The following is a 16,663-nucleotide window of genomic DNA, read 5'->3' as shown; positions in this document are numbered from 1 at the left end:
TGATGTTTTCTTAAATCCTATTAACACTTCATCTCAGAAAAGCATCTTCAATATTATGCTGCAGGATTCCAGGACTAAAGTTTTTTTTTTTTTTTTTAAACATAACATTGTGTATTGAGGCCTGTAGACCTTGTATTGATACTTAACTCAAAATCACTAAAAACTGGACTTAAGCCCTTTTAACAAGACATGATTCATTCGCTGTTGTTTTGCATTTTTCACAGCACTTGTTATTTTATAAGCCCCAGTGGAAAAGGTTTTCATATTTGTTCTCTCTTGTATTTCACATCTTTTAATACTTTCCTCTCATCTTTAGAAATGGTAGATATGGTTTTCACTGTACCCGCGAATACACGATGTAAAATGTCCTTATGTCGTTAACAATTGTATCCATTGTTGGATAGTTTTTATTCGTATATTCAGTAGTATGTTTTCTCGCTTAACAAGTTCTTTTTTATTGTCTAATGCAGAAATATCTTAACGAGGTTTTACTGTATTTGAAGATGGCACTGCATGAAAACAGTGACTCAAATGTCAGCTTCTATCAACTAAAATTTAGACTCGTGGCAATATTTAACATATTGCATTCCTTACCTGTGTTGTCCTTATCATGAGGTACAGTCGAAGTAGCCGGGTCCTCCTCGCGGACAGCCAGGTTCCGTCTGAGCCACGTCGTCTGTTCTAAACAGGCTCCAGCAATCTGAGCACAGGACTCCACAAGCTGCCAATATAACCTTATATTAATATTAGCCTGTTCCTGAAGGAGTTGTAGTAGGAAGGAGATACAAAATGGACACAAAAGGTAAACAGAAGATTTATAAATAACGAGACAACAAAATTTTATGTCGGAGAGACAACAAGTACAATGCAGGAGAGACTATTCCAGACCAAAACAGGAGAAAGCGAGGCATGTATATTTAGGTTTCATGATCATAATGTACTTGAAATAAGTTTTTAGCTCATTGATGCTCAGGAAGTAAGTTAACAGGAGGAAAATATATACAGGTATATCTAGGAAAAGCTTCTTTTGGACGAATGTCTGTCCTGACACGAATGCTGATACTGCTAGAACAAGAATGTAGAAGGGAAGAACTGGTCATCTCTCCAACTAGACCGCAAAAGAAAGCCTTCCTCCTGGCCAAAAAGAGGACCGAGCTACATGGAACGCGCTCAACAGACTACATACTGGAGTTGGCAGAACCAAGCTGAACCTGCAGAAATGAGGGCTTTTGAGTGACTTTCCCCTCTGTGATTGTGGAAAACTGCAGACCGCACAACACCTTTAACAGCGCCTCTCGTGCCCAACAATATGCACGATGGAAGATTTGATACTTGCCAACTCTAAAGCTAGAGGCATCGCCCACGCCCGCTACTGGGCACAGAACATTTAATGGGATAAAGGCTACCTGGAGATCAGACGTTTTCTGAATGGTCAACTGACTTCTATCCTAGTGTCATGAATTTATAATGTTAGGTTTACAATAGTTTGAATACTGTATTTTTATTAATAATTCACTGTACTGTATCTTAATTTATGTATTCTTCTTACTGTCCATTACCTGTGTTGTATTTAACTGGTGCTTCTGATGCAAATAAAGATATTATTATTATTATTATTATTATTATTATTATTATTATTATTATTATTATTATTATTATTATTATTATACAAACAGTATGTTAAAAATTAGTAAAGTAAAACAATAAATAATAAAAACCTGGGAATTCTGGTCAGATATTAAATAAACACACCTTTTAAGAACAGGATTTTCTATTAGTAAACTTCTACTAGGTCACACAGCATAGATCTTGGAAGGAGCAACAATAAAGTATAAACAGAAATCAGAGCCAAGTACTAACCTTAGCAGTTATATCCTGCAAGTCTCGCTGATCTTTCTTCTCGGCGAAAGGTGGGCACTTCTGAACAAACTCATTGAGGATGGCAAGCATAAGGAACTGAGCTGGTGGAGTGAGCGTGAGGCCATCCCGTAACAAGCCGAGCAAGGAGCCCCAACTCTCGGCCAACTGTGCCCCTGAACTGGTCTGCATGTAGCAGTAGAAGAACTCCAGAACACTCACTTCCAGTGACAGGTCCTAGCCGAACACAATGAACAGGTGTTCTCATTAACGTTTTATGCCTGGCTGCAGAAAAGACGATAATTTTATTGGAGTATGATTGAAAATCAAGGTCCGTTTGATTGTAAATCATCGCATTCCAGTAGCAGAAATAATGATCAGAGTTTGACTGAGGATCAGTCTTCCATCAAATTTATCCAGCAAATTTTTGCTGATCAAGATCTGATTCTGCAATCAGTGTGAACAGTCTTTAAACTCAAGTTTCATTAACTACACAAATGTAAATCCGAATAAACATTTCAGTGATTGCATAATGCATTATTAATTCAAGCTCATGTAAAAGGTGGGATTATATTATGAACCATATAATGTTCTGTTATACGTACAGTCTTTAGTCTCACATAACCTCAATCTTCTTCTGGTTTTGAACACAGAACAAGATAATTTCTATCAACTAAATTACCACAAATCACACTTTCTGAAATAAATTCTGATGATGATGATGCTTTTTGTTTTAAGGGGCCTAACATCAAAGGTCATCGGCCCCAAAATAAATTCTAATCTCCGGTAAATTAATTCTCACGTAAACACAACCTTTGGAATTAATTAAAGGAGCAACATGACACATAACATTCAACTGCTGTGGAGTCCTAGCAACTGGCTTCACTGACGTCATAAGCAAATTTTTTCCATGCTACACCGTTTGTTTTGCCCAGACAGTGTTCGTTTTAAGAATTATTTTTAAAGATATCCATGCATTCAGATTGATGCTTTCATGCTTGTGTTAATAAACATAATAATCTTTTGGGATTTTAAAGTGTCAAAGAAAAGAACGAAAAATGATTTGCGTTTTGTAGAGAAATTTTCGTACTTCTCTTTGACATGGTAAAATCCCAAAAGATATTGATGTAGCTCCTCTACTACATTAAGTAAGAGGGCTGTATCATTCACTGAAAAATTTGTATGCTTTTCTTAGTAATACTCAAAACCTATAGTATTCACCAGTTTCTTGACTGACTGCCATTTGATGTCTGCTCAACATTAACCTTAAAGAATCAATTATTTCAATTTTAACTGCAACATAGCAGGGGTCATGACTTGTGATGCTGCCAGATGAATTTCATCATCAAATCTTCAATCAGTAACGTTGAGCAAGTTGAGCCAATATTTTGTACTTGTCCTCAGTAGCTTTAGTGAATTTCAAAAACTTCATACCAACTAGTGCCCAGAACTCAATGCCGAACATTGAAAAACTCATCTAAAAGAAAAATATACATATACACAGTCGAACCTAGATATCTTGAACCTCCATTACTCAAAATTAGGTTACACGCATTTCTCGATTTCTCGAAGCAAGTTTCCTCCCTTCATCATCATCATCATCATCCTAAACCATCTCCAGTTTCCCGGGTGTGGTATATGAGCCTCCTCCATCTCATCCTGTCATTGTACCATTCTTCCTCCACCAACTTGTCCCAATCATGACCTCTAAGCAGTACATCGCTCTTAACTAAATCTAACCATTTCCTTCATGGCCTTCCCACGGGTCGTCTTCCTTCTAACTTTCTGTCAAATTCCTTCCTTGCAGTTCTGTTTATTGGCATCCTCTTCATGTGACCAAACCACTTCAGTCTTGATATCTGAATCTTATTGAGGAGAGAATCATCTATTCCTACTTCTTCTCTAATTTTCTCATTCCTAATCTTGTCTTTCCTGGTTTTCTGGATCATAGTGCGTAGGAATTTCATTTCAGCTGCCTCAAGTTTGGAATTATCTCTATTGGTCAGTGTTGTGGTTTCGAGACTGTACGTAAGAACTGGTGTATAATAGGACTTGTACAATGTCATTTTTGTTTTCATGGGTATTTGCTCATCCCACAGCAGGTGTCTTACCTGGTGATAAAATTGTGTTGCCTTATTGATTCGATTGTTCACCTCATGATTTGCTAGGTTGTCATTTGATATAACGCTACCCAAGTATTTGAAAACTGGCACGCTGTCCAGTTGAGCTTCATTTAACATGACTATTGGTTCTGCTCCTTCCCCATACACTTTCATCACCACCGTCTTGGTCTTGCTGATGTTTAAACCATATTTCTTAAACTCCTCATTCCAGCTTTGTATTCTCTCTCCCAATTCCTCTTCTGAGTCACTCCAGATCGCAACATCATCTGCAAATGTGAAGGCTTTGATATCTCCATGTTCTTTCCTTTTAATTGATTTCATTACTACATCCATTACAATAATAAATAGAAGTGGTGACAACGAGCTGCCCTGCTGCACTCCTCTCTTTGTTTCAAACCAGTCCGACAAACCACATCCTACTTGAACACAGCTTCTGTTCCCACTATACAACATTTTCACAAGGTTAACAGTAAAAAACAGAAGAGACTAACAAATTTTTTCCAAAGGAGTTAACGGAGGTATGTTTCTTGTTTTCTTTCACTACTGTATGTACTGTATTCTGTCTTCTAAAAAGTTTCTTTAATAAGGGTCATAATCAAAGCGATGGTGTAAAATAAGGGTTTATTAGTATATTTTTAAATACTGTAAAAAATACTGTATTCGGTATAAGCCCGTAGATACATATGATTCAATTATGTGCTATACTGTATATATACTTAAAAACGGTATTCTCTAAGTCTCAAAATTTCGATAACAAGAAATAAAATTTAGCTCCCAAGGTGATTTGAGATACTGAGGTTCCACTGTATATATATCGCCAGATGTCTCAAAGCTGCTCTGAATAAATGAGACAAATATGTCCTATTTAAATATTCTTTTGGAGATCCATCAAACTTGTTTATGTTCAATATTTTTCATAATGTTCAATGTATTATTGAAATGTTCATTAGTAGGTTTGTTATTTACACGAGTTTTTAACTGAATTTGATCCGAAGAAATCGTCATTTATGACCTTACAATCCAGTTTTCTAATTCACAAACACAACTTCTCAAGTTTATACTGCAAATGTACGTCCTGCAAACATTTTCTCAAAATGTACCAGAAGGAGACAGTTACTCAACTGCACCGCCTCTTGACAACTAGTGATCTATGGCACAACAATGTGTCCAGCGTTGCCTTCAGGCACTTAGCATGTGCTAACTTGTGTGATGTGATCCTCACAGCAAGCACGGCCCACTGTTGCCCTAGGGCAGCTCAGTTGTGTAGGCCTGCGTACCTTGTAGGGCAACGGGAGCAGTGTTTCTGTTTATCTCTCCGCCTGATCCTGCTACACCTGTGAGACAGGTTATGAGTTCACTGCACCAGTGGGTGCTTCGGGAAACATTTACCGACTGACCGCAAAGAGCTGATAAACATCAGTGCACAGCAGAAAGTGTTAGCATTTATTGGACTGTACATATTGGAGATCCTCCAAGATAGTGTAAAGCTCTGGTGTGTACATGCTGCAAGGTTGAGGGACAGAAAACAAATATCTTCTGATACTCACAACAAAATGAACAGCTAATTTGCATTTCTACCCTCAAGCCACCCATAAATAAAAGCCTCGAACCTGGATATTGGCTAACAATGGATGTTAACAGCCTCTGACAGCAAGAAAATACATGGTAAAGACAAAATCTGTAATTGTTTAAAGAGAGGTTAGTATGACTCAACTTTGACAGTTCTGGTCAACATTCTACCTATCCATTTATGGATAATGAAAACTTAGTGTGCAGCATGTGAGTTCTCCTAGATTACATATGTTTCTAGAGTGAATGTTAACTTCTTACTCACCTGTCGAGCTCCCTGAATGGGTGGAGGCTGCTTCACCACCTGATGAACTGTCTGAACAAGAGTATCGATGGGCATCACGCGGATAGAATCCACCAGGTACACTAGAACTTGCTGGTCACGATTTGCAGCAGGCACCACCTAGAAGCGTGAGTAGGAGCTTTACTGACACTGAACTGATGACAAGCTAGAGTGAAGATGTTAGCATACTGAACAAAATATTCAAATCACTAATATACTCCCAGACACAGATCTTAAGTTCACACTTGTCTACAACTACATGCAAGATCACTAATAATTTTTTCTGTTTATTCTCTAAAAAATTAAGGTTTCCATCATATATATTCCAGCAAAGGAAAGAAACAATCAAGTGACTAACCATGTCTTCGAAATAAAGGAACATTTACAGGAATGTATAATATGATAAACACTGATATAGTGATCTGTTATCGTGTTTATCATATTATGTGATCCTTTTCATGTTCCTGTCAACCTTTGCCCTGTGCATGCTCTTCCAGGTAGGATTCAAAATGGAACCCACTGTCGGGATTGCCGGAGCGAGAGAGAAATTCTGGCACACATTCTGGGAGCCTGTCCTTACGGAAGAAACACCGGGATACGATCAGTAACAGCAATAACCATACATGACAGAAATTATCAGATAGAAAAGGAAGTTCACAACCTAGCTGAGAACAGATCATAAGGTGCACTGATATGACTGCCATCCAGGAGGGCTTAACTAACGTGTTTATTACTGACAGTACAATCATACTGGAAACAAGCAAACACCACTCTGCAGAAGTGCCAAATCTATAACTCAACCACCTTATACTATGGTAAAAAAAAAAAAAAAAAAAAAAAAAAAAAAAAAAAAAAAAAAAAAAAAAAAAAAAATTTTTTTTCTAACTGCTTTACGTCGCACCGACACAGATAGGTCTTATTGCGACGATGGGACAGGAAAGGCCTAGGAATGGGAAGGAAGCTTGCTGCTTGTTGTTTTAAGGGGCATAACATCGAAGGTCATCGGCCCTGGGAAGGAAGCGGCTGTGGCCTTAATTAAGGTGTGAAAATGGGAAACCACGGGAAAAAATCTTCAGGGCTGCCGACAGTGGGGTTCGAACCCACTATCTCCCGGATGTGAGCTCACAACTGCGCGCTCCTAACCGCACGGCCAACTCGCCCAGTTAACATCTATTGAAATCACAGATTTAATGATTGCTGCTACTACCAAAGGATAGAGAAGGGTCCACCTATTCAATACCATAAGCTTCTTTATTGTCTTATAAAACTGGGACTAGTTTCGACCCCATATATATTGGGACATCTTCAGCCATGCTACAATTAGAAGACATATGCACACATGTAACCAATGTCTTGCATATGTCTTCCAATACTACATATCTGACTTGATTAGATCATCTTAGTGTACCTTGTTCTGTGTGCCAGAAACTGCCTTTCTCTCTTGCCATGCCACTGCTATGGCTGCCAAGAAATTGATCCCATGGTGTAGCGAGATAGGACTGAGGAACTCCAACAGTTGGTGTTTCACCATGCGAGGACTGCCCGGAACAGAACTCTGTTGCTCCCTGGAACAATATAAAAAAGGAGGGTCAATTTCAACACAAATTCAACATGCAAGCAAAGGAAGAACCAGCAACTTGTACAACAATAATTTCAGACTTTAATGCATTAAGTTTAAATATTGTTACTTCCAGGATATCCTCAATCTTTTTATTTTTTCAATTCCTAGATTACATTTTTAAAGAGAGAATCTGTAAGTGTCTGAAAGATCCTTGTCCCACATTAAAATATTCTGGGTACAAATTTCACCTGAGGTCAAATGCAGAGTTGTATTCTAAATCTGAAAAGCTCTCGTTTGTAAAAAGGAAGTGCCATCTCACTGTAGAAAGGAAGTGCCATCTCACGTTTTACAGTCATTTTTTCTTGATCTTCTCATGACTTGGAAATGTACTGGGCTAAAAAGAAAGCTCACCAGAGTTAGGAACCACGTGGTCCAAGGAGCCTCAATGAATGAACGAATGAATGAATGAATGAATGAAAGAATAAATAAATATATATAAAAATATAAATAATAACACCAAGAAAATACCAGACTCTTTAAAGGAGCCAATAGCTTTGGGCAGAGGAGCTCCTTCAGGTGAGTACTGGTCTCCCAGTAGAGCAAATACCACTGAAATCCAGAATGTAGCATATGTTCTCGAGGCTAGGGGTGGCCTTATTGAAGCCTGGCAGTAGGTATAAAATGTCCACTGTAATAATAGCCCATATGAAGTGTCAAAGCAGATCAGGATAAGGAGAGGATGAAATGGAGGTCAATGATCCACTACCAGCTCTCTGAGCGAAGAAGAAGAAGAAGAATAAGAAGGATAAGAATAAGAAGAAGATGTGTATGAAAATACCATTGAAGAGAGCAAGCTAGCAAGAATAAACAAAAAGTGTTCGAGTGAATGTTCAAGATTCCACAAAGAGCCTGAAAATATTTTTAAGTTCCTTGAAGATCTCTCAAAAACGGCCCCATCTAGTAAATGGGGTAACCACATCCCTAATGAAGCAGGGAAAATGGAACAGCACAAGGGGTAGTGGTAACTGTTGTTTTAAAGGGTAAAATAACAGAATTATTGAATCAAAATTGGTGTTGATGAGGAGAGTCCATTTATGATGATGTCAAATGTGTGAAGATGCGGCATTTGTCCTTGTCCTATTGGGCAAGTTGGTCACGCAGTGAGCTTGCATTCAGGAGAATGGTTGGTTCAAACATGGCTTTAGGCAGCCCTGATGATGATTCTCCATGATTTCCCATTTCGCAGCAGGTATATTCTGGGATTGCACCTTAAAGCTATGATCATTTCATTCCCAATCCTAACCATATCCTATCCCATGTTCTCCGTAAGACTTGTCTGTGTCAGTGCAAGGAAGTTCTTGTCCTTTCATGGTTTTGTATTTGTATCTCTCTTTCTTTCATGTTTGTCAGAGGATGAGAAGAAACTGCTAGAGAAGAACTAGGATTGAAAGAGAAGAGAGCCTATTTATGAAGACAGTAAAGTGCGAACAATATGAAATTTGTTCTTGACCTTTTGGGATTTGTAATACGACCTGTGACAGTGTTCACCTGGGTGTTCTAATCCTGCCCCAAGCTCTTCGTCTTTAGATGTAAAATTTAAACTTAGAACAAGTAAAAATTTCCTTTGCTGGCGAGATATAGTGTCTTCTGTTATAGGCCTGAACAAATGTACTGCTTTTATTGATCTCAGTCTCACCCTTGGCTTTGACAATATGAAAATGAAGAAGATATGAGCCATTTCTTATTATGTATGGTGTAAAAATCTATAACTAGGAGGTCTTTCAGTCTGGTGAAACTAATTCAAGATACCTTTTATTAGTATTTTTTTTAATGTTGCACTGACTCTCAAAGGTCTTATAGCGACGATGGGATAGGAAAGGACTAGGAGTAGGAAGGAAGTGACCATGTCTTAATTAAGGTACAGAATGGTGTGAAAATGGGAAACCATGTAAAACCATCTTCAGGGCTGCCGACAGTAGGTTTTGAACTCACTATCTGAAGAATGCAAGCTCACAGCAACATGATCCAAGCCATGTGGCCACTAGCTCAGTTAATTCAGGATAAATAAAATTAGAAAATGTCTCAGAAGAAAGAAAACATTTAAAAACAGATAATATCTGGGGGGGGGGGAATAATTCGAAACAGTCAAAATATAGGAAGGGAAAATATCATCAACCATAAAGGAGAGACAAGTGATTCAAAAAAGAAAGGACAGGACAGGTTGAAAAACACTGAACAGTTTTGATACAGAGCTGTAAAATAAGAGATTGACGTAAAAATCTCACTCATAGGGTCAGTTGGTGTGAGCATTTCAGTGGGCCTCGCAGACTGATATGTAACAGCAACTTCTGGCTCGGTGAGGAAAGAAATTGGAAACTACCGGTATTTCACTCCTCATTTCCCTAGCACGCCTCTTCAGAGATGCCCAAGCCTTCTGTAAGCTGATGGCCGAGTTGTTGAGGATCTAACCAGCCTTTGGACTGAATACTCACAACATACAAAAAAAGCCTTTCACCTTGCAGTAGTTAATGTCTAGGGATATTAGCACTCACCAAGACTGTCCAGACATCACGGCTTGCCAGAGAGCAGCCACGCTGGCGATGATACGAGGCATGTTACTGAGCACGGTGAAGCGAGCCGTCACATGTTGGTCCACCTGGCCAGCTTTCTCTTTACTTCCGCTCAGCTCCTGCACAACAATGAAAACATAAGTGATAACGTCATCAACCATAAAAGAGGGTAACTGACTCAACAAAAACAGGATGGAGTATAACAACCATGATCATGATGATGATCATCATCATCCTTTTAACTGTCTCCAGTTGCCCGGGTGCGTTACAAGACAGCTCTCCATCTTTGTCTATCCAGGTAAATTTCTTCCTTCTCAACTTGGTGCCATTTCACTCCTCTTCCTTCCAGGTCCTGCTTTACTTGACTCATCCACCGTTTCCTTGGTCTGCCTCTAGGTCTTTTGCCTTCCAGTTCCTTTTCTAGCCATTTTCTTGCTGTTCTCATTTGATCTATCCTCTTTACATCGCCATACCATTTGAGTCTTGATGTTCTTACATTTTTGCTTAGCGAATGTTTTACCTGTATGTTATGACAGATCTCTTCATTCCGGATGCATTTGTGAAAAATAAATATTTGTTTAAATGGCCCACAACAGGTGACTTGGATGCACTATAGTACCAGACCTGTAGTTCAGATCCTTTCCACCAGGACAAATATGAACTGACCAACATAGCTCAACGGTAAGAGCATCCGACGTGAAATTGCTTGTAGGTTCGGATCCCCACTGATGTGCGGTTGGCCATTTTTGTCCTGTTCTTAACATCTGTTCAGTACATACTATATGTACTGAACTCAACCTAATAAGTTGAAAGTTTATTTCAAGAAAAGTAGTATTGATATTTGCTATAACTGATCACCGGATCTTCTGCATGGAGCTTCCCTTTATTTGTTTACATTAAATATAAAGCTGTTTCTCTCTACAATCCAGGTTTGAGATATAGAATCAAAGTATGGTCCAAAAATTTTCCTAGAAACTTTCTTTTGGAAAACCTGCAACTGATGTTCTTCTTTTTTTCTTTTTGTTAAACTCCATGTTTCTGAACCATAAATTAGAACTGGCCTGATGACAGTACTGTATATTTTCAGTTTTGAATTTCTCGTCAGAAATTTTGATCCCAATAGAAACTGTAGAGAGTTTGTTAGCATTCTGTATTCTAACTTGATTTCCACTTCTCTTTCATTCTGTTCGCTAATCATAACTCCTAGGAACTTGACAAGCTCAACTCATTCAAAAGTATGTTTACCAATAATCAGAGGTGACTGGTTCTCATTCACGTCAATATACCTTTTTATTGTCATGTACCGAGTCTTTTGGTCGTTAATTCTGAGGCCTAATTTTAACGCTGTCTCCTCAAGTTCAATAAATAATTTCCGTACTTCAATCTCATTTCTCCCTACGAGTACGATATCATCTGCATATGCAAGCACTTTATGATACTGTCTGAGATGTATTCCTAATGCCAGAATGTGGATGAAAAATAAAAGAAAGGCAATAAATTTGTAAGACGATGGAAAACAAACTCACCTGCTGCAGAGGTGTCGGCATGAAGACGTGGACCAGGTTGTTGAAGATCTGTCCTGGGTTAGCTCCAGGGATCCCCATGTGTATGGTGCTGACCCCTCCCAGCAGCTGTTGGGTGAAGGCATGGGATTGCTGCTGAGTGCTGTCCAACAGACAGTAGTGACACAGTACGGTGAGAGCCTCCAACTGCGTCACTGCATAGTCTGGAGGAAGACAACACTCCTGCTTCCTGAAACAACAGCACTTCTCACTTTTGCTACCCATTTAATGTCACACTTACAGAAACAAGTTTTATACATAATGGAATGGAACTGATTCATTGGGCTCCCTTCATTTGACGGTGTCCATAGTCTTTTACCAGCTGTGATCATCCTGGTCTTTGTGTCTCTACCTTCTTCTTTTTTCTCTCTCAATATTTACCATTTCTACTTTTATCCTACACGTCCCACATTGTGGAGGATTTTTAAAAGTTGGAAAACAGCAGGAAAAAATAAGAAACAAAGAAAGAAAGGTGAACTAGTCATCTTCAGTACTGTCTTTCCTCAGAAAGTTGGCAACCATTGTGGAGAAATTTTTGTCCATTTTATGTTTCCCATATCACAGATGCCATACCGTTCAGCCCATATTTGTCCCAGTGATTTTTCCAGCTTTCAAGTTGCTATTGTAGTTCTTGTTGAGACTTGAGGAGACATGGTATCATCAGCATAAACCGGACTCCAATGATGTGGTGTCCGAAAGAATGTCAGCCAGCAGTGTAAAAAAGGTGAAATATCTGATCACTAGATTGCATGCTAGTAGCCTGGGTTCAATTACAAACCTCTCTGTCGAGTTCATATGATGCTGATTTGTCCGTTGGATGGAAACATAAAGCCTTGAACAAACCCCTTGGTGTTACTCAACAGAAGCAGGCTATTTGCTGACACCGAGTTTCACCATCTCCCTTCTTTAAAAAAGAAGAGAGAGATAGAGACCCACACACACTCATCCAAACGTGCAGGTCACCAGTGAGCATCAACTAGAAAGACCTGCGCCAGGCCTCTCTGGGGGCAAAGGTTTGACAAAAGCAGAGATAAAGCCGTCCCTGATGAATGTCAACTTGGATATTTAACGGTGCAGAAATTCCTGCAGCACATCAGATATAGCTGGTGACATTCCAATAAAGCTCCTATACTCAGCTGTATCAGGCATATTTGGAACTTCAGAAAATTTCATCGAAACGGACTGGTTTTCTGCATTTTGCAAAGGTTAGGAATATGATGAATGCAAATGGTAAAAGACACCAAACATAGGACAAACAAAGGGTAAAAAGGATACCAATGGATTAAGCTGTTACTTTTTTTTTTTTCCTAGTCGCACCGACACAAATAGGTCTTATGGCGACGTAAACTATTACTCTGGCAAAGTTTGTATAATATTCTAATCTCTCCTTTATCAATGCTAGTTCTTCTCACTGAGAAGGAGAGACCCTATTTATCTGAAGAATAGCACTGCACTAAGATGTGATTGTCCTTTCTCCTCCCCTCTTCCTATTGCTTCGTCGTCACACGATGACCCGACTATTATATATTCCTTTTTGTGTTCCTCCCTCTCTATTAATATTTAGCATATGACTAGCATCACATCATGAACTTGTAGTGTATAACTTAACTAAATTAATGAAGTTTATATACATTCAACAGTGCTTGGGAAGATCACAGACAGACAGTATATTTGATCCCTTCCTCTGCCTTGCCAGAAAACACTTGCAGTCTGGATGATAATGCTGAACACCACAATCACAGCTAGGTGAAGATCTCATACCCCATTTAAACAAAGAGTCAGCTCATCTTCCACAGTTTGTCCATATTCTGTTATGAGGACGGACCAGATTTTTAGACATTTTTTGAAACTTGGTGACCTGTTTGCGATACAAGGCAATCTGAGATGCTTCAGGGTAATACTAGACTTCCATATTTTTAACTGTCAGTCTCCATTGCTACTCATAATCTGAGCCGTTCATAGTGGAGAGCTGCGACATTGAAGCCCATTCCTACTGATGCCAAGGAAGTCCTCACAAACGGGAAGGTCACTGCCCTCCACGTGTCCCCTGTGCGGTGCTATGCAAGAAATAATTGACTGGCACCGGACAATCTAACATCTCCTGGCATTTATCACATCATAACTATCTAACCTTCCTCTCTCTACGCATTAAATGTTGTTAATAATATACTTGTTATCTGGCTCGCCATCATACCAACATGTGACTGATGCATTTTAGGAGAAACAAATCTGAGAAATATGTTTGTAACTCACCCATTGGGAGCACAGACTCCATAATACTTGGCCAGCTTCTCCACGTTACAGCACAGCTGATTAACGATGCTCATCACGATCAGGGTTAGGGATTGGCCCATGAAGGGGAGAGCTGAAGTAACCAAGGTCGTCCAGTGCTGGTGCAGATGGCGCATGTGGTCCTGTGGCAGAATAGAATGTTCAAAATACACCACGAGTCTAATTAATCAACAGTAACGCTATGCGTTTATTATACTGGCAGCCATGTAAGACCACCAGACATCAGTGTACCAGGTGGGGAACAGAGGAGTGAGGAGACAGTAAAACAGAAGATGGTACGACCTCAATGTTTTACAATGACATCTACCAACCAAAACAATAGTGGTAAGATAAATTATTCACTAACGTTAAGATCGCTTTTTTATAAAATACTTTACGACGCACCAATGGCAATGATGGGACAGGAAAGGGCTAGGAGTGGGAAGGAAGCAGCCATGGCGTTAATTAAGGTCTAGCCTCACCATTTGCCTAGTGTGAAAATGGGAAACCATGGAAAACCATTTTCAGAGCTGCTGACAGTGGGGTTCAAACCCATTATCTCCCGCATACAGTCGAAACTGGTTAAGACGTCCCTCTCTAGCAAGTTTCCCTGGTTATTAAATCATTATTCCAAAGTCCCGGTCCATGTCCCATTAAATACATGTTAAAGGAACCTGGATAGGACATTTACGTCACTCTTTAGTACATTCGTAATATTCCCAACGTAAAAAATTTAAATTAGCATTCCTGGCCACGTTGCATGCACGATGCGCATGCGGCGACTGGCCTGGGTGAATATTTGGTAGAGAACTTAATTTCACGGCGCTGGTGTGTCGGCATACAACTGCAGGGAGCGTCAGCCTCAAGCCAGTCTTTGATGTGGGCGTGTTTGCTTGGATTGCACAACGAGAGCTCATGTGACATGTTGGTGCTTAATTTATGTCCTATCAAATACTCGCAAAAGAAACCTGGATAGCCCATTTATGTCACTCTTTAGTACGTTCGTAATAATCCCCATTAAGAAATTGAAATTAGCGTTCCTGGCCACGTTGCGTGCACGATGCACCAGCAACAACTGGCCTGGGTGAGGATTTAGTAGAGAACTTAATTTCACGGTGCTTGCGTGTTGGCCTACAGCTGCAGCGAGCGTCAGTCATGAATGAAGAGGTGTTTTATGGGACAAATAAAAAGACAGAGCGATCATCTAATAGGCCATTTACCTAGACAAGATGGGTTATTGAAGAAAATAATAGGCGGTTCCTTAGAGGAAAAAAAAGACAACGATCAAGAATAGAGCACATGACACAAATATTAGATGACACGAGATTTGACTCCTACTGCGAACTGAAACGTGAGGAATGGAGAGCTGCTGCCAACCAGCCTCAGAGAGAGAGAGAGAGTTAATTGTGTAACAACGTATATAAATTAGGCCTACTGTACTTACACATAGTGGTTTGCAGAAATTCAGTTATGGAGAAGAAGAAAGCTAGACATTTTACAAATGATGAAAAATTAAAGTTTATTGAGAATGTGGATGCTAATTTCTACATGAAACGTGTGCAAATAGTCCAGATGCTGGACATTCCTATGAAACTTTAAACATAATTGTACGCAGTGTGTATAGTTTGCATCTCTAAAAACATTTTTCCTTGATGTTTTGCTTTGTTGGTGTTCTTAAAATGAATCATTTCATTATTTCATTAATTACAATTGTAAACACTTGTTTCTTTGTTTTCACCATAATTATTTTTACGTTCAAACATAACCTTAAATTAAAAAATGTAATTGTGTTCCCTTTTTTTAGCACATTCCCTCTTTAGAACATTATAATTTTTTTTTTGGTCCCCACAAAAAACGTACTAACCAGTTTTGACTGTACTGGACACTGGCCGCACTTAATAACTGCAGCTATCGAGCTCAGTAAGATCACTTAACATGAAATGAATGCTGTGTATGATCATGCAAACTGGTGCTCATCAATCCAAAGAGTGGACCTTACACATGTGGGAAAAAGCTAAGTCCGTCCATGTTACCATTACAGTGTTTTCTATTACAAACATGACAACATACAGCCCATAGAAATGTCATCCTTGCAAACTCACCAACTTGAGAGCTGTCAGTATAGCGGCTAGGAACATAGGCTGATGAGGAATGGCCACACCTGCTACATACTTCTGTTGGTTGGCTGGAATCTTCAGCGAGTCCTTGGAATCGTCTCCCTTCTGGAGGTTCACCTGGTGCTCCAACATGATGAGAGCCAGCAACAGCCTGTAAGCATCCACAAGCTCTTGCACTGCCCACAGCATTATCTACAGTTTACATCATCATTCCTAGCTGTGCAACTTACCGCAATAGCTGCACCTGGAAGCCTTCCGAGTGTTCTGAACCTCGATGGCGACACCTTTCAGGAACTTCACCGTGCTCCGCTACTGGATCATTGAATCGGACTATCTCCTCTGTGAACGTTCTCTGGTGCCCGCTGAGAACCAACTGAGCAGACAGGAATAAATCAGTTAGATTACTTTCTTCCTCTGTGAAGTAACAGTGCATTACACAATTAACATTTTATTACATCCTATTTGCATTTGGTTCTAAGCATCCCTTACACTAAAAAATACAAGGAAATGCTTCTGGAATTTGTGATACTCCCTTCCAATGATTACTGAATAAGGAGTATTTATAACCACAAGCAAGCAACATTATGCAAAAGAAGAATAAATGAACTGATTCAATACAATTCTCAACTAGAGAAAGTAATCAACAACACATGTTAGTTTAACAGAAAAGAACAAACAAGTGACATACCAAGTCTATAGAAAGATAAGAACAATAATACGATAAATACCAGAAGAGACAGAATATGAAAT

At 39.3% G+C, this 16,663-nt stretch overlaps 1 protein-coding gene across 1 annotated transcript in view; it reads right to left on the bottom strand.

Moving 5' to 3' along the window:
- LOC136882022 (protein dopey-1 homolog) overlaps positions 1-16,663 on the bottom strand; it is a 168,097-nt gene that overhangs the window by 51,291 nt on the left and 100,143 nt on the right. Inside the window, exons 18-26 of the mRNA XM_067154520.2 lie at positions 16,144-16,286; positions 15,899-16,064; positions 13,779-13,939; positions 11,490-11,715; positions 9,946-10,082; positions 7,241-7,397; positions 5,815-5,952; positions 1,861-2,094; positions 595-721 (exon numbers count right to left, since the gene is read on the bottom strand). Of these exons, the coding sequence (XP_067010621.2) occupies positions 595-721; positions 1,861-2,094; positions 5,815-5,952; positions 7,241-7,397; positions 9,946-10,082; positions 11,490-11,715; positions 13,779-13,939; positions 15,899-16,064; positions 16,144-16,286 (1,489 nt within the window). The remainder of the gene's footprint in view (positions 1-594; positions 722-1,860; positions 2,095-5,814; positions 5,953-7,240; positions 7,398-9,945; positions 10,083-11,489; positions 11,716-13,778; positions 13,940-15,898; positions 16,065-16,143; positions 16,287-16,663) is intronic.

This window comes from Anabrus simplex, chromosome 10 (assembly GCF_040414725.1).
Source record: "Anabrus simplex isolate iqAnaSimp1 chromosome 10, ASM4041472v1, whole genome shotgun sequence".
Classification (NCBI taxonomy): domain Eukaryota; kingdom Metazoa; phylum Arthropoda; class Insecta; order Orthoptera; family Tettigoniidae; genus Anabrus; species Anabrus simplex.
Note: the sequence above shows the minus strand (reverse complement) of the source record. Positions and strands in the feature narration are given on the sequence as shown.